Consider the following 25,436-nt stretch of genomic DNA (forward strand, 5'->3'; position numbering starts at 1 on the left):
TCCCTGAGATTGAATCGATTTTCTACTGTTACGATTTATGGAATAAACTCTAGTGAAGGCCGCTCTAGGCCTTGGGCACTACATATAACTCCTCCTTACCTTCCCTAGGTGTAACTAACTTATAAGTTCCGATCGTGCTATGACATAGCAAAATAATACGCTTTGGATTATATATACTTTTCTTCATCAGAGTCAAAAGAATTTATTTTTAATTTTTCTTAAAGTGAATTTATGTAATATTTTATAAATGTATACTATAATAAAGTCCTTAGTATTAGTAAAATTAAAAAAATAAATAAAATAATAAATTTTATCAATAGAATAATATTTTATTTGTCATGTAACATAGTATTTCTATACTATAAGAAAAGTATTTTATGATTTCTTGCACTGATGTTTAGTATTAATTATTATATAAATCAAGAAAAAGAAAAAAAATACAAAACTATTTGTACGTATTAGTATTAGTATGCTTTTGTTATGAGGCGGAGATACTATTAAATTAAAAATTATTTCATGAAAGTTACAAAAGTATCTATAAATACAATAATCTTCAACGGAAAATGGCGATTGGCTGATACGTACGGCGGCACGGTACCAAGCATGGTCGGATTATATTACTAATTTAGATTGAAAACGCGATTTATGCTCATGTTTGGAAACTGCGACTTACAAATAAATAATACTCCATGGAATATGTACATCATTCTATTACCGTCGTCTAGTCGCCGCGTGGCGGTTGAATGGACGTGGATCCCGCCAAGGTCAAATAGGGGAGAATGCAGAAACGTACATGTTCGGTTCGGAGAGAGAAAGATATATATACGTATCGATATCGGTGGAAGGCGTCCGAGCGAGAAAGAAGGCGCCGAGAGGTTATTCGAGAAAGCGTTGCCATTGTTCGCCTCTTTGCTGTAAATGTAATGCTTGTCATCTTAATCCCATCTTCGTTGATTAGTCCAATAAAACAATCACGTCATCCATAAATTAATGTTAATAATTGATTCACTCTCTGATTTCAAGCTTGCACTCATCAGATTGTTGTTTCATACTTGCATGGTCTATAAGCGCGTCCATGTAGATGCTTGCAAATACAGATATTGCTCCCTTCAATCCCTAATTGGATTCCTCTTTCCATTTTTATTTTTTCTAAAGCATTTCTCTTTAATAGCATTTGTTCCATAAAAAAAAAAAAAAAAAATCCCGGGGATGAGCCAGGGAGTTTTTCCGGGGAGGGTGTGGATTTCGGATCATATATCCGCGAATTGGAAACGATCTAGTTTTCCAGCCGGATGAACGAGCTTTTGTGTGCTGTATTTTATCGTAAAATTTGCGTAATTCCAGTAAATTATATCTGCGGCAAATTCAGGGGGAAGAAGAAATTAAACGATGAAATGGACAACATTGTTTAAAGCCCTCAGGGAAAGAGTTGGTATTTCTCATTCTCAATCTTCGACGCAGCACGGAGAGAGTAGCAATGGCTATGGACCTCTCTTCAGCCAAGACTCTTCATTTCTTTCGAGGTTTGTTCTTTCTTTTGATACAAAACTTATCTTGGGGTTTCTATATTTATGCTCTATGTGGCTTCTTTCTTCACAAGTGGGTGGAATTATCAACGACTTGGTAAAGTGATAAATACTGAATTTTCTATCAGATACCATGGATGAAGATTACCATGTGTAATTATGTACGCTGCGATGAGAAATAATAGCAACTCTATGTAGACTTGAACTACTTTATATATATATATATATATATATATATATAAAATAGTTATATTTTGAGATTATATGCTAAGTACTCAAAACTAAAGAATGGAGTAAGGAGGCTCGTCTATTTGAATATGAGCCTTTCACTAGAGGTCTAGGATATTTTATAAATATGAATAGATAGACATCCATCTTTGAACGTGGTTAGGTTGTTGGTTGTAGAGCCTGCTTTCCAGTTCCTTCAAATTTGGAAGAGTAGCAGTATAACAAGAAGAGTGAATTCTTTCACAATAGCAGAGTTGTATGCATCATATTAACTGAATGCAATCATCCAGCTGGATCGTCCATTATGATGTCTAGTAATAATGGAGTGGAGCACATTCTACAGATTTGGCGACATAATCTAGCTAATCAGTTTCTTGGTTTGGAAGGGATTTCTATATAGATTTGGCCTCCTTTCTATCCTTATTGGCCATTCAAACTGGTATTGGTCAACAGAATGGTGTTCTAGATTCTTAGAAAACTCTTTTGTAGCTTTGGATTGATGTTCCAGAGTGTTACCAAATTGAGGCAAACTCTAGACACCAGGTATGACTTCAATACAACAGGTCAGGTCAGCCTAAGGCTTTGACATCTGTTGGGCTTCTCTTGTCTTCCACGTGATCTCAGTAGATCAAATAGAAAAAACCTTTTGGGTTTAGGGATAACAAGTCTTATACATGTGATCTTTTTATGATTGTCAATCTTTTTTGTTCCACAGAGTCCCCGATGCCCTTTTACATGAGTCATCTCCTCTCCCCATTCCAAATTCAGCACCTCTCACCATAGATTATTCCTACAACCAAATCAAGGTGTATTCCAAATTCTGCCATTCACATAATCAATAATCCTGTCTTTCAAGAATGATGCAAGCACATTGAATTTGATTTTCGTGCGGCAGTAATGAACAAAAGGATTGTATCATTTCACACCTTCTTTAAAGCAAGTAGCTGATGTGCTCTGAAAGGCATTGTGGTACATCATTTTCAGGAACAATGTGACACACTGGGCATGGCTGATGTATATGCTCAAGTGTAATGGGAAGTGTGATATTTTTTTTTTATTATTATTTTTTTTTAGGGAAATAAGTATATAATATTTACCTTCATAGGGGATTCTGAAGAGTCTAATGGTTCCCATCCATTTGTATTTTCTGATTATATATGCATTAGTCTGTAAAGTGAATATAGAGTACTGGAAGAAAATAAAAGATGGTATTTATTTTCTCACTAAAAACAATATTATTTGTTTTTTACAATCCTGTGAAACAGGGACAAGCATGGATCTGAATTGGATTTCAGGAAGCACTGGGAAGAGTTTCATTCATCTACTTCTGAGAAGGTTTTGCGAGATGTCTACGAAAGTTGTGGTGTTATGTTTAGTGATGTTATCACCAGAGCATTTGCTTCCACAGTCTTTCACTTCAAGAATGGCAAACTCTACAAGTGCTTTTGTGCTTGCAGGAAAAAGAGAAGGCTTTGAATTGGACTCTAGAGTTCTTTTGTAGATTAGGGAAGCAGCAATCAAATGTTCCTCAAGTAATTAACATGTGAGAGGAGAACAGTCTTTTCCTTAATTCTAAATTTGATTTCTACGTTTATAATTAGTGTCTGATGCTAGAGTGGTAACAAGCACAGGTTAGCAGAGCCACACGTGTTTGCTTTCACAGTGGGAAGGGCATTTGTGACAGAGGTAGAAAAATTGAGGCTCAAGTGTAAAACAAAATCCTTGGAAGTTGATAGAGTTATGGCATTTTTTTCTGAAACCACAAAGGTCTTAATGTCTTTACACAAAAATTTCAATATTGTAATTTGTGTGCATGGAGTTGTCTAATTAATAGCAACTTATAGTTGTAGTTTTCTGCAGGATGGTATCAGACCTGGTGCAAATCTATTACGAGCACTGGAAATACTTGTTTTTGGGGTATGCCTATCAACCCATCAAAAGAAAGTACACTGCCACTCTATATGCTACACAAGCTGATAGCGTGGTGGTTAGTTTCACATTATATGTTATATTTGAAATATGTCATTTTCCATTCATTTATAATTGTGATGATTCAAATCTGCATGTAATACACAACTTAATATGGCTTAGCGTAAACTTTGTTCGCAACTGTAAAAAACATGAGAGCACATAAAACTATCTAGATTTCCAGTCCTTGCTGCACCTTAAGCAACGTCATTTCATTGTCATCTTTGCTAAGGGTGAAGAGTTTGGAGGGAATTCTTTCACTTGTTAATTTCAGTTTTTGATGATCCTTGAGGCTTCCCTACAGTGAAAAGCAAAATGATATCAATGGATTTCTCATAATGGAAATGAGTTTATTCACTTGAATAATGGATTACTAAGCATCTTGATATACTTGTTAAATCAAGTTTTAATTTATATTTAAGTTGACCCTGTATTCAATTCCATGTAAATAATTATGATTTTTCATTAATAGATTGATGTATCCATTTATATATGGCACTGCTAATAGACAAAATTTATGACCAGAATGGTGAACGTGTTTGTGAATGCATTTTTGTTTTTTTTATTTTTTCTGCTATCTCTATGTTTTTAAGTAATTCAAAGTGGTTGTTTGCCTCAGCCTGTTGACAAACAATCATTCCTTGATTCTGGAATCTTTTGCTGTCTCATTCATGTCTTAAACACTCTCCTCACCCCTGATGGACTCAGAAAGAGACAACAGCTGACTGATGACAAGGAGCTGCTATCAATGAATGAAAGCTATGATTTTAAAACAAAACCTGCCCCCCAGCTCGAGGTGCTATAATGTTTTTATTTTTTAATATAATTTATAGATTTCCTGTCTCAACTGTTATGTTGTTGAATTGTACTATCACTCTGCAATAAGCAGTTTGCTATTGATGTTTTTTCATTGAGTCAGGTATGAAATTCTTCTTGAATGTTTGTTATTTCAAATTTATCTCCTTATTATCACAAATTTTAGAGTAGTTGGCTAGGTGACTGAATCAGAACTCGAAATTATTTTTTAGTGTGCCACATCTGCTTCCCAAGTTTAAGTAATCTTGATTGCATGCAACTTTGAAGCCCATTTTGTATTGCAGTAGACAGAACTGCTTAGATGAAGAAAATTAGCACCTGAAAGCTAGTCAGGAACCTGTAAATAAGAATCGCTCTCAATTCAAGAGAAACCTCAGTCCAACATTACAAGAAGTTGCATATTATCACACTACTGGTTGTGTCATTAATAATTTTATCCGTGTACAAATTTTTCTAGGATTTTCTTACCTTTATATGGTTTTATCAGGTTGAGGACAGCATTGTCCATATCATGAAGGCATTGGCTGGTCAACCATCAGCTGCACAAAGCCTGGTAGATGATGATTCACTTGAATTACTGTTTCAAATTGTTGCTAATGGTTCTGGACTGGTGTTTTCTCAATACAAGGAAGGTCTTTTGCCTTTGCATGCCATTCAGCTTTACCGACATTCTATGCAGGTAATATGCGATATCATTTTTTCCAAAAAGTAGCAGAGAATATGCGTGGTGATTACCTGAAGCATGACTCTTTAATTCTAGAGTATATCTTATTTTTATTTGTTACTATTGTTGTTCCAGATTCTTGGTCTTCTTTTGATTAACGACAATGGCAGTTTAACCAAGTATATACAAAAGCATCATCTGGTATGTAACTATCCCATATCAAAGATTATGTGTAACATTAATAACACGTGGAAGAGTGATCAATTGCAAATTCTTTCACTTCTTTCCCCAAGTGGCTGTCATGAGGAAAATTATAAGCCCTTTGGTAGTTTATGCATAAACCATCAGGTATCAGAACTAGATTTGTGAACAAGCTCTGACTCTATTGAGAAGTTCCCTTTCCTAACTTTCCAACACGTTTCCCGAATTGAAAACAGGCTGTGGATAGTTATGCAAAATGGGGTGTTAGAGGAAATGATGATCTGTTTTTTTGGTTGTAACTTATTGAGTTCTCCCTTATTTCTCTATAAAAAAAAAAAAAAAGTAAAAGTTAGTTTTTTTGTAGCGAATGTATATACTCGTAGTAACGTTCATAAGACTTTTGAAAGTTTTGAGTGAGAATGTATGTAGACGGTAGATCCACATTAAATGTTTCTTAGTTGGGGGCGATTGGTATTATATGATGTATTTATTGCCCATTAATAATAATAAAATAAAATTAAAAACCCCAAAGACATAAATCAACCAAAAAAATCAGTGAAAAAGAATCTTCTATCTAAAGTTGCAATCTAAAAGTGGGAGTAATTTGCTGACTACTTGGCAAAGTGAGAGGACTTATCAAAGTGAAATATATATATATATACACATATATATTCAATTACCTAGAACTTGTTTGAATCAGAAAAGTCAACTAGAATCAGTGGGAGAAGATGTTATTCCAGTAAAATATAAAGGACAGTGATTGGAAACCTTTTTCCTTTTTGTCACAGCCCTTTATTGGATTTTTGTAATGATTGCTTATATCTGAAGAGACAACCTTTTTATTTTGATGCTTCTATGTTCTAGATAAAAGTTCTTCTAATGGCGGTCAAGGATTTCAACCCTGATTGTGGTGATCCAACTTACACTTTGGGTATTGTAGAGTTGCTGCTTCAAAGTGTTGAGTTGTCTTACAGACCAGGTAAATATGTGGGATGCCATTAGCATACATTGTAGCTTTTGGTACTTGCATGTTTCTTTCTTACGCTTCATCTTTATTTTCCAAATCTACATAAGCTCAAGTTATTGGTAGCTTCTTTTAAACACCTATGCTTTATTTGCTACTATTTATTGAATTATATGTTGACTGATTTTGCAGTAGTGACTCACTTTTGCTTACTGAACAATGTTTTTCTATAAATTAATTAGAAGCTGATGTTGTTCAATTTTCCTGTAGAGGCTGGTGGTATAAGACTCAGCGAGGATATTCACAATGCACATGGCTATAATTTTGTGGTTCACTTTGCTTTGACACTGTCAACATGTCAAGGCAGTGAAACATTTCAGACCAAGTCTTCTTTTAATGATGATTTGGCTATGGACACTTTGGATGCAGCTGGAGGGACAGATTGGGAGAACTTACGAGAAGATGGAGGAAACTACTCCCCATGCAATATCTCTCCTGCACTCATTAGGCTTCTTGACATCATTGTTGCTTTTGCCCAAACAGGTCCCTCAAATGCGCCTAATCTCTCTGAACCAAAAACTTCAAAAAGTTCTCATACAAAGGCTAATGAACATGGCAGAAGTCAGGCATCATCTTCTAAATCAATAGATGATGAAACCTCAGAAAAGGATAATGAAAAAATCAAAGATTTAGAAGCTGTTCAAATATTGCAGGATATAATTATTAAAGCTGAAAGTCTAGAATTGCAGGCCGAAGTACTCAATAGATTATTGAAGATTTTCTCAAGTCATGCTGAAAACTACAAGCTGTGTCAGCAGTTGAGGATCGTACCTCTCTTGATTCTTAATATGGCTGGTTTCCATTCATCACTTCGAGAGATAATCTTGAAAATTCTTGAATATGTTGTGTCTGTATTAAATATAATCCCTGAACAAGAGTTGCTTTCACTTTGTTGCTTGCTACAGCAATCAGCAGCATCTAAACTGAAGCATACAATTCTATCATTTTTCCTGAAGCTCCTATCATTTGACCAACAGTATAAGAATATCCTCCGAGAAGTTGGTGTAATGGAGCTTCTGTTGGAGGATCTGAATCAGAACAAATTTCTTAATGGGCCTGAGCAACTTATAGAGAACCAAGGTTATTCAGGAAGAAAAAGTAGCCCTAGTAGCTACAAGAAGCACTTTTCGAGTGATGATTCAATTCTATCTTCCCCAAATTTGTTAGATACTGATTCTAGAAGATCCCTTATCTTTGAAGAAGAAGATGCAACAGAAATTGCTTGGGATTGTTTGGTGTCCTTATTAAAGAAATCAGATGTAAATCAGGCATCATTCCGTTCTGCTAATGGTTTGAGCATCATACTGCCTTTCTTGGCATCTGATATACACCGTCCGGGTGCCCTACGGGTGTTGTCATCTTTGATTATAGAGGATATCAAGCAGGTACAATCTTCTTCTAATGCTCTATGTATTCTATTTTTGCATTTTATTTCCACCATGGTAGAAGTTCCCATGACAACATGGTATTGTGTGGAGAATACCTAGAATAATTTACTCCTTGCGATTTGGAGTGGTAACTTTAAAATATGATCTACTTTATGCATCTCATTCATCTCCTTCCGTGCCTATATATGTGTGTATATATATATATATATATTATATATGCATTTGTGATTATTTTCTCCCATCTATCTATATTTACGCCAGGGGTGTGAAAAAAAAAAAAAGGAATTCTGCAAACGTGATTGAGATAATGGGATTGTATGCATAAACAAGGATTTATTGCATAATTTATTTTCCATCAATGGTTAGAAATTTGATAGTGTTTGAATATCTTCTTAATATTTGACTTCTGTTCTATTTCCAATTTGCATTTTCAATTAAAATAAGGGCGATGGAATGCATTTATTATTTGGATGGAACATAAGAAATTCTTATTTTTAAGATACAATTGATTTGCTAACCGTTGCTGCATTCCACATACTACTAAGGTACATCCATTCTAATCTTGCTATCATGTTCCATTTGAGCAGTTGCCTTCTCTCTCTTTTGCAACATTTCGCTGCTGTGTTTGTCAAGATTAGTGCCACTGCAAACTCTGTTGCACATTTTGACCTTCTGTGTTACATCCTCTCCAGCAAAAGCCACCAGTCCTATTAATGCATGCTTCAGTTTTGAATCATATCAACTTTAGCAACTGTCAGCCATCTCGGCTGCTCATGACAAACTTTAGTTCAGTTGTACTGCATGTATGCATCATGCCTCCAAGAAATATTCTCACATCTCCTAACTAATGTGCAACTATCTTAATTGCATAGTTTTCTCTCTTTTCAATGTCTCCGTTCAGTCCTCTCGTTGTATTCCTTCTCTTCCAGTCACTTAAAGCCTAAACATCCACAAAAGAACTCTTTGTGCTTATTGCATACACTCCACTAAAGAGAAAGTTTCCAACTCTGCACGGCCAACTTAGCCAACCAGCTTAAAATTTTGCTAGTGTCTATACGACTTAATTTGAGTGTCAAACTCTAGCTGGTTTGAGCTTAATTTACTCAATTATTCTTGTAGTGGGGGTTGTTCTTTTCTCAATATGTGTTTTCTTTTTCTATGTGTGCCTGATCGGTGTGCTTCTGATTTGCTACCTCTATTGAATCAAAGTATTCAAGACCGCCATATGCCTAGACTCTCGCATTCATTGGCCCATACAATGTGGAAGTGATGCTGCTACAGTTTGTTTGATCTCTTGGTTTTCCATGTTCTCCTTAAAATTTTCTTTTGGTTTTCTTAATTTATTGGGGTATTTTAGCATATTGTTAATATTATTACATGAATTATTATGATAAAAAAAATTGAAAAATGAGTCTATTCACTCATTGATACTGCACAGATATATGGAGTTACATGAGTGAATAGAAAAAGAAATAATCAATTTTAATCCCAAAAATTTAGGAATATACTAATGATCTTTAAATCTAAACTAATCATATCTACCTAAATCTAGAAATATATTTTGATAACCCTCATGCTGGCGAATAGATTTCTTCCATTCCCCAACTTGAATAGGAGGAGTACATAAATTTCAAGCTGCAAAGTCCCTTGGTTAAGATATCGGCTAGGTGTAACTTGTAAGTCAGAGAGAATGTAAAACATGCACACCAATCCTGCCTCCAGCTTTTCCTTGATGAAATGTCTATCTATTCCAATGTGTTTTGTCTTCTAATTCTGTAGGGGTAATGAACAATGTTGATAAGAGATTTGTTATCAATGTGCAGCTCCATAGGGCCTTCAAGTTTAGTCTTCAAATCATCAAGAATTTGTTTTAGCCAAAACAGTTTGTATATTCCTTAGGCAATATCTCTGAATTCAGATTCTGCTGATGACCTTCTTACAATATTTTGTTCCTTGCTTTTCCAAGTTTAACCTTCAAATCATCTACACCATTGTGAATAATTTAGCCAGTTTGTTCTAAAATTTGAATTCTTTCTAGGACTTTGTTTCTGACAATTACTGTTTTCTTGCTCTTTTTAAGCTTGGGTGAATGGAATCTTATTCCATGACTTTGTGCTTCTTCAATGTCTTTGTGGATTTGTCATAATCATTAGTGTTAACACATAATGTTTTCTGTTTTCATCAGACCCACCCTGAAGAGCTGGCCTCTTTGATTGATGTTCTGAAAACTGGGATAGTTACAAGTGTTTTGGGATTTCAATACACACTTCAACATGATGCAGCATGTGATACTTTTGGGGCCTTGTGGCGCATATTAAGATCTAACAGCTCAGCCCAGAGGGTTTTTGGGGAGGCAGGCGGGTTTTCACTTCTTGCAACCATGCTTCAACAAAAAAATCATCCTTCTATAACAGTATACATGAAGTTATTTACATATACGTTACGCGTAATAACAGCAGGGGCCTGTGATAATGTTGTCAACCGATCGAAACTCCATGGAATATTATCTTCGCCTACATTTCATGAACTTCTGTGCAAATCTCAGTTAATTTGCATAGAATGTGAGTGGCAATTTATACAATTGATGTTGGAGCTCGCTCTAGAGGTAGTTAACACGCCATTTATGATGTCTGAACAAGATAGTGAGAAAAATGAATCAGCTGGCTTACCTTTACTTACATTGTCGGGCTTTTTAGTCACTTACAAAACACGGGTGTATAATGCTGCTGCAGTCAGAGTGCTCTTACACACGTTGCTGCTGTTTACTCCTAAAGTGCAAGTAGATTTACTAAACTTTGTTGAGCAGATTGCTTGTGTTAGTTCCTTCAATATGGAAAACCTCACATCTGTAGGTGCGAATTTTCCATCTTTAGTTTGTATGTACTTACAGATTACTGCAAGCATCCTTAGTCATTTGTCCTCTAATTCTGATAGGTTGCGTGGAGCTTCTTCTGGAGACACTATACCCCTTCATGTTAAGTTCTACACCTCTAATTGCTCATGCTATGAAGATTGTGGAAGTTCTTGGTGCATATAGGTAATTCTATCTCTTGACCAAGATTCTGAGCTTGTCTAGAACTCCATTTGCACTGCTTTTAGTTGTATTTTATTAATACTAGCACATTTCTTTCTGACAGGCTATCAGTTTCAGAACTTAAAACTATTGTCAGGTACATTTTGCAAACAAGACTTGCAAAGTCTGGCTGTTGTCTTGTTGCAATGATGGAGAGATTGATTCTTTCAGAAGATATTGGCTCAGAAGGTGTTTCTTTTGCACCATTTATTGAGTTGGACACAAGCAAGAAGGGACATGCTTCCATTCAAGTGTCATTAGGAGCAAGGTCATGGCCTCCAGCTGCTGGTTATTCTTTTGTTTGTTGGTTTCAGTATAAAAATTTTTTGAAGTCACCAACAAAGGACACTGAAGCTTCTACAGTTGGCTCTCCGAAAAGGTATAACTTGATTAATGGACAAGTTGGAGTTCAAGTGCTCCGATTATTCTCTGTTGGGGCAGTGGATAACGGAAGCACCTTTTATGCTGATCTTTGTCTGCATCATGATGGGGTTCTCACTCTTTCTACGAGCAATTCGTCCTCCTTGACATTTTCTGGACTAGAAATGGAGGAAGGCAAGTGGCATCATCTTGCAGTTGTGCATACAAAACCAAGTGCTTTGGCTGGACTCTTTCAAGCAAGCTTTGCTTATGTGTATCTTAATGGAAAACTAAGGCACACAGGGAAACTTGGATATTCCCCATCCCCAGCAGGAAAGTCTGTGCATGTAACTATTGGAACACCAGAAGCTTGTGCAAGGGTTAGTGATATGTCGTGGAAGCTTCGATCATGCTATCTTTTTGATGAAGTGCTCCTTCCAGGCTCTATATGTTTTATGTATATTCTTGGGAGAGGATACAGGGGACTTTACCAGGACACAAATTTGTTGCAGTTTGTTCCCAACCAGGCCTGTGGTGGGGGCAGCATGGCTATCTTGGATTCTTTAGATTCAGACCTGCCTTCACCATCTAACATGCAAAAATCTGATGCTAATGGGAAGCAAGGGATCCTGAAGTTGAATGGTAGTGGATTTGTATGGAATCCTGATAAATTAGGTTATCACTCCCTTCAGTTATGGGGTAAAAAATTGATATTTGCATTTGGTGGCACAAGTACAGAGATCTTCCGGTCACCCGGAAATTTATCTATTCTCAATCTCGTTGATCCTATGTCAGCTGCTGCTTCTCCCATTGGAGGTGAGTGATGTCGTAAACTTTATGTATAATCTTTTATTTTGCAGATGTAAGTTACTTTAATTAGTTATTATCTTTTGTTGTTGGTTAATTTTGTATTTTATTTATATATTTATTTATTTTCCCCAAGGTATACCTCGGTTTGGTCATCTTCTGGGAGATGCATATGTTTGTAAGCAGTGTATGATAAGTGATACAATTCGCCCCATTGGTGGTATGGCTGTGGTCCTTGCACTTATTGAAGCCTCTGAATCAAGGGACATGCTTCATATGTCCTTGACATTGCTTGCCTGTGTCCTCCATCAGAATCCACAGAATGTGAGAGACATGCAGAAGTGCAGAGGATACCACGTGCTAGCCCTTTTCCTGCACCAGAGAATGTCCATGTTTGACATTAAATTACTAGAGATCTTTTTCCAAATCTCTGCATGTGAGGCTACTTTCTCTGAACCAAGGAAAACTAGGAGCATGAAGCCGACTTTGTCACCGTCTTCCATCATCAATGAAGCTAGCTTTGAAGATCTCAATATATCAAAGTTCAACGAGGAATTTTCATCAGTTGAAACTCAAGTAGATATTGACGATTTTTCTGTACCGAATGAGTCATTTAGTCATATGTCAGAACTGGAAAATGCAGATACTCTTACAGAGACTTCTAATTGCATTGTTCTGTCAAATTCTGATATGGTTGAGCATGTGTTGCTGGATTGGACCCTCTGGGTGGCAGCTCCAGTTTCAGTTCAAATTTCTTTACTTGGATTTCTTGAGAACCTAGTCTCCATGCATTGGTACAGGAATCACAACCTTACTATTCTACGTAGAATTAACCTCGTTCAGCATCTTCTTGTGACTCTGCAGAGGGGTGATGTTGAGGTGCCAGTGTTGGAACATGTAGTGGCATTACTAGGTCTCATTTTGAGGGATGGATTTCTCCCTTCTGAATTGGAAAATGTTGTAAGGTTTGTGTTTATGACCTTTGATCCCCCTGAAGCAACATTACGTGATCAAATTAGAAGAGAACCAATGGGGAAGCATGTTATTGTAAGAAATATGTTACTTGAGATGTTAATTGATCTTCAGGTGACCATTCAATCAGAGGAGTTACTTGAGCAGTGGCAAAAAATTGTTTCATCTAGATTAATTACTTATTTTCTTGATGAAGCACTTCATCCTACTAGTATGAGATGGATCATGACTCTTCTAGGTGTGTGCCTTTCCTCTTTCTCTACATTTGCTCTGAAATTTCGATCAGGTGGAGGTTATCCAGGTTTGGCACGGGTGCTTCGTAGTTTTTATGATTCTCCTGATATATATTACATTTTGTTTTGTCTGATGTATGGGAAGCCTGTATATCCAAGATTACCTGAAGTCCGCATGCTAGACTTCCATGCACTAATGCCAAGTGATGGCCAGTATGGAGAATTGAAGTTTGTTGAACTACTGGACTCTGTAATTGCTATGGCTAAAGCAACATTTGATAGGTTATGCGTTCAGTCAATGGTTGCACATCAAACTGGAAATCTTTCTCAGGTTGGTGCTAGCATTGTGGCTGAACTTTTCAATGGACATGAAGACATGGCTGGAGAGCTTCAAGGTGAAGCTCTGATGCACAAAACCTATGCCGCTCGTTTGATGGGTGGCGAGGCATCATCCCCAGCTGCAGCTACTTCAGTTCTGAGGTTCATAGTTGATCTTGCAAAGATGTGTCCTCCATTTTCTGCCATATGCAGACGAGCTGAGTTCCTTGAGAGCTGTATTGACCTCTACTTTTCCTGTGTCAGGTCTTGGTTCATACTTGGCCACTGCCTTTCACTAACAATTCTGCTTTATGTATGATGGTTCTTTTAGTTATGCTTGGTAAAATATTTCATGTAGATCAAACATATCATGCATTGTGCATTGTTTACTTCAATCAGTTGAACATGCTCATCTTTGTCTTCCAGGGCTTTCCATGCTGTAGATATGGCTAAAGAACTAACTTTGAAATCAGAGGACAAGAATCTGAATGATCTTGATGAGATCTATAGTTCCCCAAATTCTTTCTCTAGCTTGCCTCCTGAACATGAGCAATCATCAAAGATCTCTATCACTGTTGGCAGCTTTGCTCAAGGAAATGTCACTGTGAATTCTGAAGAGATTCCTATTTTCCATGATGATGTTACTACTGAGAAACCAGTGATTGTGGATTTGGAAGACCAGCATGAATTAGACAAAAAGGTCGAGGAAGATCTTCAGGCTGTGACAAGTGCTGACCTTGAAGCAGTTGATCAATTATCCTCTGCTACTTCTTGCGGTAATGAGTTAAACTTCAGGGATATTTTAAGTGTCCAAGATCATATTCAGGCGAATAATTCAGAGAATTCAAGGTCTTTCACTGCACATGAAGCTTCTACACCACCTGAGAGTTCTGATACCAAGATATCCCTGGCTCCCTCCCCAGATTTAGCGTCAAAATCTTCGCTGGGAGGTGCGAGCCACAATGATTCCAAATTCCATCCCTCTAAGGCTCCATCTGTGGATTCTTTCATGTCAGTAAGTGAAACTGATTTCTCTTCAGATTTTAAGTTTATATCCCATGCTGAATATGCTCCAAGCACAGCATTTGCAATCACTCCAAAGCTGTTGCTAGAAGTGGATAGTTCTGGCTATGGAGGTGGTCCATGTTCTGCTGGTGCTACTGCTGTTCTAGATTTTATGGCAGAAGTACTTTCAGATTTTGTGACTGAGCAGATGAAGGCTATACCAGTTCTTGAGACTGTCTTGGAAAGTGTACCTTTGCATGTTGATTCTGAATCTTTTCTAGCTTTTCAGGGATTATGCCTCACTAGATTGATGAACTTTCTTGAAAGGCGTCTCTTACGTGATGATGAGGAAAATGAGAAAAAATTGGACAAGAACAGGTGGTCAGTAAACTTAGATGCATTGTCTTGGATGATTGTTGATCGTGTTTATATGGGAGCTTTTCCCCAATCCGGTGGTCTATTGAAGACTTTGGAGTTTTTACTATCGATGTTGCAGTTGGCAAATAAAGATGGTCGGATTGAAGAAATAATTCCATCTGGCAAGGGATTCCTTTCACTTGCAAGGGGAAGTAGACAACTTGATACTTATGTACAGGCGCTTATTAAAAATATGAACCGTATGATTTTATTCTGTTTTCTTCCATCATTCTTGTATACAATAGGGGAAGACAATCTGCTTGCAGGCTTGGGCATGCAGAATGAACCAAGGACAAAATTGTTTTCTTACTCTTCACCAGAGGATGGAGGGATTGATATTATCACAGTTTTACAGTTGCTTATTGCTCACAGGCGAATAATTTTTTGTCCCACCAATCGTGATACTGATCTGTTCTCTTGTCTTTGTGTAAATTTGATATCTCTACTCCGCGATCACAGAAAGCATATATGGAGTACAGTTATTGATATTCTCAAGTATTTTCTGGTACACCGTAAGGTTGCACTTGAAGAATTTCTAGTCTCTAAATCAAGTCAAGGCCAAACTGAGGATCTTCTACAGGGTGGTTTCAATAAGCTTTTGACTGGAAATATATCAGAATTTTTTGAATGGTTTCATAGTTCTGAGACAATCATCAATAAAGTAATGGAACAGGGGGCTGCTGTCATGTGGAGGCAATATGTAGCAGGGGCAACAAAATTCCCTTCAGTGAGGATAAAAGCTTTGGAGAATCGTCGTTCGAAGGAAATGGGAAGAAAATCAAAAGACCTTTCAACATCAGAACGGAGACATTGGGAAATACTGAATGAAAGACGAAATTCACTTCAAAAGGTGCACGATGTTATGGCCACTGAATTACGTGTTACTCGTCAGGATAGATATGGATGGGTAGTCCATGCTGAAAGTGAGTGGCAAGCTCATCATCTCCAACAGCTTGTACATGAAAGAGGAATATTTCCAGTTAAAAAATCTTCCAGAACCAAAGAGGAACTTGAGTGGCAGCTTTGCTCCATTGAAGGTCCATACAGGATGCGCAAAAGGCTTGAAAGGTGTAGAGCAAAGATAGACACCATACAAAATGTTCTGGAGGGACAGTTTGAGAAAGCTGAGGAAGACATATCCAAGGAAAACACTGATTATGAACACTATGCTTGTGAGATTGAATCAGACACTTTTTTCAATATTGCAATTGACAAGCCAAGGGAAGAATCTTTTAGATCTGAATTGTATAATGAGCCAACAATTAGAGAATCCGGTGATGCACCAGACATTGCTTCTTCTAGTTTTGGATGGAATGATGATCTAGAGAGTAGTATAAACGAAGCAAGCCTGCACTCAGCTGCTGAATCGGGTTTCAAATCTAGTGATTCATCTTCCCTGAGAACAGAAACTAGACAAGGGAAATCTGATTTAGGTTCTTCAAGGTTATCCGCTCCAGTAAACGTGGATGAATTGAGAGTGTCAGACGACAGGTCAGACAAAGATTTAAATGACAAAGGTGAAAACTTGATCAGACCTTATCTGGAACCTTTTGAAAAAATCAAGCACAAGTACAATTGTGAAAGAGTAGCTGGACTTGACAAATATGATGGTATATTTGTGATTGGGGAATCATCTCTATATATCATTGAGAATTTTTACATTGAGGAATCTGGCTGTGTATGTGAAAAAGAGAGTGAAGAAGAACTCTCCATCATTGATCAGGCTTTGGGTGTACAGAAAGATATTTCTGGTAGCAAAGATTCCCATTCCAAGTCGAATTCCTCTTGGGGTGCTAATTCACGGGGAAGGGCATGGGCATTTGATGGTGGTGTCTGGGGTAGGGAAAATTTGTGTTGTACTGGTAATATGCCTCACCATTGCCGTTTGTGGAAGCTCGACAGTGTGCGGGAGCTTCTGAAGCGCGATTATCAGCTTCGACCTGTTGCTATTGAGATTTTCAGCGTGGATGGCTGCAATGGATTACTTGTTTTTCATAAAAAGGAGAGAGAAGAAGTTTTCAGAAATTTGTTGGCCTTGAATCTACCAAGAAACAACACGTGAGTTATTATGTTCCTATGGATTCATACCTTCTTTTTTTTTAACTGATTTGCATACTTTCCCTTGAGTTGTGGTAAAAGTTATTGAGAATTAAAATTTTTATTTACTATAGGCTGCCCCAAAGTGGTAGATGTCTTCACCTCACCATGGAAAACCACTTAGTACACTGCAATCAAATTAGTTGACTGTATTTGAAAATTTTGTTGAAAAGTAGAAGTTATTGAGGAGTGACAACCTTGTGGTACTAATAACTTGGTAATGCTTCTCTAGAAAAAGATCAAAGCTCAGGAATGGCATGGTGCATGATTGGGGTGTTACTGTTGTATGTGCTGCATATTTAGATCTTCTTCGAGATTCGCAACTACATTTGTGTCTTCATAGAAATGTATAGACTATAAATATCCAAATTGTTGGCGTTGATATTTAAGTCTGTATACTAAATTAAATGCAGTGTTTTTATGATACTTAACTTTAGTTTAATCATTTCACCTTAGATCCTCCTCTCTAAACAGAGCACCGATTATGGTTGGAATGGAACCGGAGTAATTACTCTGGTAAATGAATGTACAGCCTAGCCTAGAAAGAAGTAATTTTGATTTCTCATGTCAACGACATCTAATTTATGGTTAAAACGCAATTTTGATTTCTAGTTTATGGACATTCATTTCTTTTCTTCTTTGTGCCTTGTCTTCCCTCCCCTTGGTTTATCATGTCTGTATGTAATCTATAATCACTCCATCTCCATCTTCTGCACATTGACGTAACTCCTTCTTTTAGTAGCGTTATTATGTTCTTCTTCATCTGGATGCTGCCAAAATTGGAACTCATGTTAGCCCGTCCCCTTGCATGCATTTCAGTTTAGATGCAACAATAACTGGATCGACAAAACAGGAAAGCAATGAAGGAGGTCGGCTTTACAAGACTACAGCAAGTTCCCTTTCCAAAAGGTGGCAAAATGGAGAAATTAGCAACTTTCAGTATATCATGCATCTCAACACTCTGGCAGGCCGTGGATACAGTGATCTCACCCAGTATCCGGTGTTTCCTTGGATCCTGGCTGATTACGAGAGTGTAAACCTTGATCTATCCCATCCAAACACGTTTCGTAATCTTCAGAAACCAATGGGCTGTCAGACTTCAGAAGGAGAAGAGGAGTTCAGAAGGAGGTAGGTGGTTCACAATTCTCGATCCATCTAATCTAATTAATCATTACTATTTCCATTTCTTTGTTTGCGACTCATCTCCCTCTTTCTTACTCTCTCTCCCACAGATATGAGAGCTGGGATGATCCAGAAATTCCCAAATTCCATTATGGTTCTCATTATTCTAGTGCTGGGATTGTTCTATTCTACCTGTTACGGCTACCTCCGTTTAGCTCTGAGAATCAAAAGCTACAGGGCGGACAATTTGACCATGCTGATAGGCTGTTCAACAGCATTCCAGAAACCTGGCTGAGTGCTGCTGGGAGAGGAAACACATCAGATGTTAAGGAACTCATTCCAGAGTTTTTCTATTTGCCAGAGTTCTTGGAAAACAAATTCGACCTTGACTTTGGTGAGAAACAATCCGGTGAAAAGGTTTGTTAAAGTTTGTTTATTGATGGAATTAAATGGATAGATTCCTACCCTATTATTCCTTTTTCAAATATTCTCTCTTATCTCATCTTTTGGCAGGTTGGTGATGTTGTATTGCCTCCATGGGCCAAGGGCAGTCCTAGGGAGTTCATTCGAAAGCACAGAGAAGCACTGGAGTGTGATTATGTATCAGAGCATCTTCATCATTGGATAGATCTCATCTTCGGATCGAAACAGAGGGGGAAGGTAATCATCCAATCATAAATTTATTTTGTTGTATCTTCCTACCTCACGTGCCTGTACTTCCATTCTCTCTTTATTTAGCATCAAAATTTCTACAAATTTTTCAGGCGGCTGAGGAAGCTGCAAACGTGTTTTACCACTACACATACGAGGGCAGTGTGGACATTGACTCGATTGCAGATCCAGTAATGAAAGCATCTATTCTAGCACAAATCAATCACTTTGGACAAACCCCAAAACAGCTCTTCTTGAAGCCACATGTGAAAAGGAGAACTGATCGGAAGCTTCCACCTCATCCGCTCAGGCACTCTGCATTCCTCGTTCCTCATGAGATTCGTAAGAGTGCATCTTCTATATCTCAGATTGTAATTTTCAACGACAAGATTCTCATCACCAGCACGAATCACTTGCTCAAACCGAGATCATTCACCAAATGCATTGCATGGGGCTTCCCAGACCGTACCTTGAGGTTCATGAGTTACAATCAGGACAGGCTTCTATCCACTCATGAAGATCTCCATTCCGGCAGCCAAATACAATGTGTAGCTGCAAGCCAGGATGGCAAAACACTAGTTACTGGTGGAGACGACAGCCTGGTCTGTGTTTGGAGACTCCAAAAAGAGGGACTTGGGCCTCGCGCTGTTCGTCGCCTGCATCTGGAGAGGTCTCTCTGTGGCCACACCGGTAAAGTCACGTGTCTTCATGTTAGCCAACCGTACATGATAATTGTGAGCGGATCAGATGATTGTGCAGTAATATTATGGGACCTCAGCTCTCTAACATTTTTGAGGCAGCTTCCTGAGTTCCCTTCCCCGATTTCAGCAATATTCATGAATGACCTGACGGGAGAAATAACAACTGCAGCCGGTGCTGTTGTTTCTATTTGGAGCATTAATGGTGATTGTCTGGCAGTGGTGAATGCATCCCAACTTGTGTCGTCTGGTTCTGTTCTCTCACTTGTAGGGTCGACTTTCTCAGACTGGCAGGAGACTAACTGGTGTGTTTCGGGCCACCAAGGTGGCGATATCAGAGTCTGGAAAGTGAGTCACTGCTCCAGTGAGGAGTGTGGGCGTGCCCAAATTGATGAAGAGGCTGAGAATTCATTGAAACTTGGGGGGGATAGAGTTCCCGAGTACAGATTGATTCTCCACAAGGTACTCAAGTCCCACAAGTTCTCTGTTACGGCGCTGCGTCTGTCAAACGATTTAAAGCAGTTGCTGAGTGGGGATTCAGGTGGCCACTTGCTTTCGTGGACATTGCGGGACGAAAGCTTCAGATCCTCCATGAAGAAGTAGCATCATTCGTTGATTGTCTTGTCAACTCAAGTAGCTAGCTAGCTCGCTGCCTGCTGCATATATACATATATTCATGTGATTGATTGATAGGTTGATGGGTGCATGTAGTTAGTTCCTTCCATACAAAATAATATGGAGCAGAAGCAACGGCTGGGCTATGCTTCAATATGATGGATCGATAGATCATATGCTCATGCTCCTTGTGTGAGCAAAGAAACTCAATTGCACAGCAACAGGCAACCGACCTGACCTGACCTGACCTGCGGGGAGTGGCATTGATTATGTGCAGCTGTACGATATACTTTACTATACTAGTCGTGTTTGGGTAATTGTTCTCATCACAGGATGCTGTATAGATAGATAACACACGAATTTTTCTTTCCAGAAGCGAGAACAGGGGCGGGTGAAGCTGCTGCTGCCCCAATGTCGACGAATGTAATAGTTAGTTAGTTAGTTACTCTGTGCGATTGATGATTACTCTTGGACTCACAAGTTACAGGCACAGAGAGAGAAATTAGGAGAGGAACATTATCTGATGAGATGAATGGGATTTCTAAATTTATCTGATTCCCAACTTTAATAGCTGATGACTGACTTCTGATTTGGTTTGTTGGTGTGGGGAGAGGAGAGGAGAGGAGGAATCTGAGCTCAGAGGAACTAAGAAGTTCCACAGCAGCAATCAATCGATGAACCTCCTGTATGACTTTCATCAAATTTAAAACTAAAATTCAAAGTAAACATTATCTTCCGTCTTTCCCTCTCTCCAAATCTTTAGGGGCATGAAATAATCGAAAACACTTTCGCCAATCCAATAATCCAGACCAAACGAAACCAAAATAATTCCAATTATTTTATCAGCGGAGCTTTTAAGCTTTTAGTGAATGTCTCCAATTCTTTCAACCCTTGTTCTGGCGACTTTGCTTCGCCCAATAGCCTCACAATGGCACTACCAACAATGACACCATCAGCTCCCCATTCAGCTACCTGAAACAACACCCACAATAAACAAGTGCTGGTTAGCATCCATCCCTATCGAGGCAACATAACACCCACAAAGATGTGTCCTCACTCAACATGGTAAATTTGGAAATTGAATGCAACTATAAACCTCAGCATAACTTTGTGGTCTAAAGTTGAAGGAATGCTGACAGATATACTATAGTGAATCATAACAATACTAATTCGTATGATATGATCAAATATTCTGAAGTAACATACTTTCAAGATAGCCCTTCAACATGGTTTAAAAGTTTGTATTTGTATCAGCCAAAATCATGCTCAGGCTGTACGGATTATTACCTGTTTCACATGTTCTGGTTTAGATATGCCAAAACCAACTGCCACTGGCTTGTTTGTCGACTGTAGAGAAATAGTGGTGTATAGTCAGTAGCGGCTTTGTCATGGTTATCTCAGATTGATATAAGTATGCCACATTTGTAATGATAGGTGTTTGTCCTTTTCACAGGATAATTTGGCAGCAGTCAGTGGAGAAATAACTGTTGGGGGGGAAATGGGTTGGGTTCTTAGACTAACCTCTTTGATGTCACGGAGAAGAGATTCCACCCTCTGGCTAACAGATGACCTTGCTCCTGTCACTCCCACTGAACTTACCTATTGATGGGATATGAATAATTAAAAATATGCAATAAATTGCAGGCATGCATATGAATATGGTATTTAGATGATTTGTGTAAACCCAGTGTGAAACTTTACAATATGGTATAGTTTAGCTTATAAATTGAACTTAGATTGTTCCAAAAGGAAAGTCTGTGTGTTACAAGGTAGAGAAATCCTTCTGAAGCCTCAGCAATGGCTTTCATTCGCTCAGCAGGCGTGGTGGGAGTGGTAAGCAGCACCTGAAATAGAAGGGCAGATCGAATCAAGTTATAAAGCAGCAACAAAGCATACACATCCAAGACAAAAAGAAAAAAAAAAAAAAAAAAAAGGCCCACAATGTAATTACGGTATTACATTTGAAATTTTGAACATAAAATGTCACTCAAGACTGAAATGTGCAGCACCCTTGTAAAGGAAAATGGCAAGAAAGATCACTGACGACCATTTACTAACTTCAAGAATTTAGACCTGAAATTGAATTTATTTTGCATTTTATGGAGAAAAGAATCATGATAAATAAGAAGTAATTTAACATGTCTGGCTGCTTACTTCCTGATTAACGCAGCAATATTACAAATTACTGATAAAAAGTAAGAATAATTACGGATCAAAATCCATGGAAACACTACTGAAGATAAAGCAGTTTAAGCATCAAGAAAAAAAATTCAAACAAGTTATAGTGAAGCCAACCAGTTCTATATTTTTGCTAGAAGCTTCTTTCCTCAATATCTGAGTCTCCTCGAGAGGGACATCCGGAACAACTACTCCTGTAGTGAAAGTGTACTTAGAAGTTTAGACAGTATCATACCTATAAGGAGTTAACCAAAAGAGAAGAAAAGGAAGTTGAGAGATTCAAATCTGGTGTAACTGGAATATGCAAATGATATTAATTTCATCACACTTCTCACGAAGGGAAAAAAAAAAGTGTACAGTAGCAAGCACAATTACCATGCACTCCAGTATCTTTCAAGGTGGTCATGAACTTTTCCACACCACGCTTAAGTATTGGGTTATAATATGTGAATAGTGCAATTGGGCACGATAATTGAGGAACCACCTATGGAGAAATAAACCCACATTTAGAAACTATATCTTAAAGATTAGGCTCAAAATCCGACACTAGAGAGCCAGTGTAGACACAAATGATAGGAGCAAAATGCATGTAAAACAAATGTCTCTTTTCCAACAAAATCTACGAGCAAAGATAACAGAATTGTTCAATATTAGAATGTAAGAAAAAACTAGTTTCATATTGATGAATACAAGATGCATAATTAAAATAAAAAAGTAGTCAATGATGTATTCACTCAAAATCTAAATTAAATTATCTCAAATTCCATTCTATCTGACTTTCCCCTTCATCAACTAGTGACTTACATCCTTCAACATATCAATGATCTTCTCAAAGGTGGTTCCTTTGGCCAATGCACGGGTGGCTGCACCCTGTTGTGAGAAATATGAAAAATAAATGGCATCAATCACAAGTGGAAGCTCTGATTATACCCTTAAGATGCAATATCCCAAATAAATAAGTTACTCCAAGTAAAATTGACACTTTGGCAATCAGTATTAATACCTGGATAACAGGGCCATCAGCCAGAGGATCCGAGTAAGGAACTCCTAATTCTATGATGTCAGAGCCAGATGAATCAAGGATTTTCAGTGCTTCAGCTGTGATTGATAGGTCAGGATCGCCAGCAGTTATATATGGTATCAGCGCCACCTATCACCAAAGCACGAGTATAAATCAAAATTAATCTTGAAATAAAGGATATTAAATCAATTTCATTTCGAATGCCATCTCAATTATCGAATCAGGGTATAAATCACGCCATAAACGTCATCACTTCACAACCAATAGCCTTTCGAAGACCTAAATAATCCATCGGGACAAAAAACTACTTCAACCCCGATTGTAAGCTAACAGAGAATCAACAACTGAAACAAACGCCCGCATAAAACTTTCAACTCAATGAAGAATACAATCCGATAGATTGCCTCCAGCACTCACAGCGCAACCATTTAACATGGAAACCCAACAATACAAACATTAAAACCGTAGCCAAAAAGGCTAACATTACAAATCAGAAACAAAGTGAAATGCTCACCTCGCCGCGCTGCTTCAATTTGGTGAAAGTTTCGGAGATGGAAAGAGTCGGGGAAGTGGTAAGTGCGGCCATCGGAGGCTTATACTTAAACGATTTGCTCGTAGGAAAGGCGAAGGATAAACGTCGTCCTGAGCAACTGGAATCGGTCTTTCGCTGAAGAAAGCAAGTCGCCTTCAGAGCTGCAGCCATTACCGTACGCACAAGCCCTTACTGAAACTGCTCCAATTTTTAAAATTTTTTTACAGTAAGCAAAATAAGAAAGCTTGTCAGATATGCATAATTTGAACACTTACTATAAATATAAATATTTAGAGACATTATATACGTCATTATTACAGAGAAATAATTGCTAAATAAAGTTTTTATAATTTACCATTATTTTATTCACCTGTAATTTTATTATAATTAAAAATAATTAAGTTTTTTTTTTTTTTTTTATCAATATTGAAGAAATATAATTTATAGAAAATATATAATATATATATATATATAAAATATCTTAATCTTAAATGCTCAATAAAAATAGTCAAGAGAAACATGCAATAGAAATATATTTCAACTTTATTCACCCAAATAATTTTTCTAATTCTCAATATATATGTATATATTTATATATTAAGATATATATTTTTTATGTTTTTATAAAAAATTAATATTTGATATAAAATATTATTATTATTATTTTTTTATTAGGGACATAATTTTTTATAAAAAAATGTTGTCACACTCTACATATTATTTGATGTTGTATAGTATGTGTTAGCATCTGATTGAAGAAATCAACAAAAATAACTTATGCCTGAAATAAAAGTAGTAATAAATCTACGAGGAAAGTAAGAGCGGGCATCATTAGTGTATGGATAGGTATCATCTTTATCTTGTATGTAATTTTATTATTATTATTACTACTACTTACTGCAAGTATTTTCATAATAGTATATTTTACTTACACCAACAACCACAAGGCCTGCATGCTGCATACAGATACATACACACACATGTTAATAATTCAAAAGACCCAACTTTGACCTCCAAATCAACTTATCTGTAATAATCCTTTACTAGTGTGCCTGCACCTGCCTTTGTTTGACTTCAACACGTAGGTCAGAGCCCTTTGACTCTCTCTTGCAAGTCGCTACGTGTTCTCTCCACCCGGACAACCAGATGATACAAAATTTTTATAGACGTACATGCATATTAAATCCAGAATGACTATGAGGATGTGTTTGTTTGGGGGTTTGGATCTTGAGTTGGGATTTGAATAGTAAAAATTTTGAATTTAAATAGTTGTATGATGTGATATAAATAGGTGTTGATGTGATGTTTTGAATGTAAAGAAAAAAAAAATGAGATGAATAGTGAAAATTAAATCCAATCCCCCAAACAAACACACCCCAAGTCTACAATTAAATGTCTTTTCTTTTTATTTTAAATCAAAATTATTATTATTTTAATTCAATTTTTAATAAAAATATTATTATTTTAAACTTTCTAAATTGACATAAAAATATTATTTTTATAATACAATATTATTTAAATT

General features: G+C 37.3%; 2 protein-coding genes across 2 annotated transcripts; one reads left to right on the top strand and one right to left on the bottom strand.

The window, feature by feature from the left end:
• Positions 1-826: 826 nt before the first annotated feature.
• On the top strand, positions 827-20,664 carry LOC127259863 (protein SPIRRIG-like). The gene is made up of 20 exons (XM_051287474.1): positions 827-920; positions 1,370-1,523; positions 3,020-3,089; positions 3,212-3,297; positions 3,386-3,521; positions 3,615-3,671; positions 4,342-4,518; positions 5,026-5,217; positions 5,338-5,403; positions 6,268-6,382; positions 6,638-7,812; positions 10,001-10,667; positions 10,750-10,852; positions 10,953-12,064; positions 12,192-13,842; positions 14,005-17,058; positions 17,917-18,225; positions 18,330-18,636; positions 18,733-18,879; positions 18,984-20,664. Exons 2-20 carry the CDS (start codon positions 1,390-1,392, stop codon positions 20,169-20,171), a joined length of 10,746 nt encoding a protein of 3,581 aa, XP_051143431.1. The 5' UTR covers positions 827-920; positions 1,370-1,389; the 3' UTR covers positions 20,172-20,664.
• A 186-nt stretch (positions 20,665-20,850) lies between these two features.
• Positions 20,851-24,146, bottom strand: LOC127259864 (tryptophan synthase alpha chain). Its single transcript, XM_051287475.1, has 9 exons — positions 23,897-24,146; positions 23,365-23,511; positions 23,166-23,231; positions 22,737-22,845; positions 22,479-22,555; positions 21,950-22,027; positions 21,705-21,782; positions 21,471-21,530; positions 20,851-21,155 (listed from the first exon to the last, which is right to left on the bottom strand). Exons 1-9 carry the CDS (start codon positions 24,083-24,085, stop codon positions 21,018-21,020), a joined length of 942 nt encoding a protein of 313 aa, XP_051143432.1. The 5' UTR covers positions 24,086-24,146; the 3' UTR covers positions 20,851-21,017.
• Positions 24,147-25,436: the final 1,290 nt, after the last annotated feature.

The sequence above is a fragment of the Andrographis paniculata genome, unplaced genomic scaffold, assembly GCF_009805555.1.
Source record: "Andrographis paniculata isolate CXL003 unplaced genomic scaffold, ASM980555v1 Contig60END, whole genome shotgun sequence".
Lineage (NCBI taxonomy): Eukaryota > Viridiplantae > Streptophyta > Magnoliopsida > Lamiales > Acanthaceae > Andrographis > Andrographis paniculata.

Coding starts and splice junctions, on each gene's coding strand:
- LOC127259864 (XM_051287475.1), bottom strand. CDS start 24,085: ATGGCTGCAGCTCTGAAGGCGACTTGCTTTCTTCAGCGAAAGACCGAT. Junction 21,783..21,949: donor CAGAAGGATTTCTCTACCTT/GTAACACACAGA, acceptor TCCCATCAATAG/GTAAGTTCAGTGGGAGTGAC. Junction 21,156..21,470: donor AACCAGAACATGTGAAACAG/GTAATAATCCGT, acceptor GTGTTGTTTCAG/GTAGCTGAATGGGGAGCTGA.
- LOC127259863 (XM_051287474.1), top strand. CDS start 1,390: ATGAAATGGACAACATTGTTTAAAGCCCTCAGGGAAAGAGTTGGTATT. Junction 5,404..6,267: donor ATATACAAAAGCATCATCTG/GTATGTAACTAT, acceptor TCTATGTTCTAG/ATAAAAGTTCTTCTAATGGC. Junction 7,813..10,000: donor TTATAGAGGATATCAAGCAG/GTACAATCTTCT, acceptor TGTTTTCATCAG/ACCCACCCTGAAGAGCTGGC.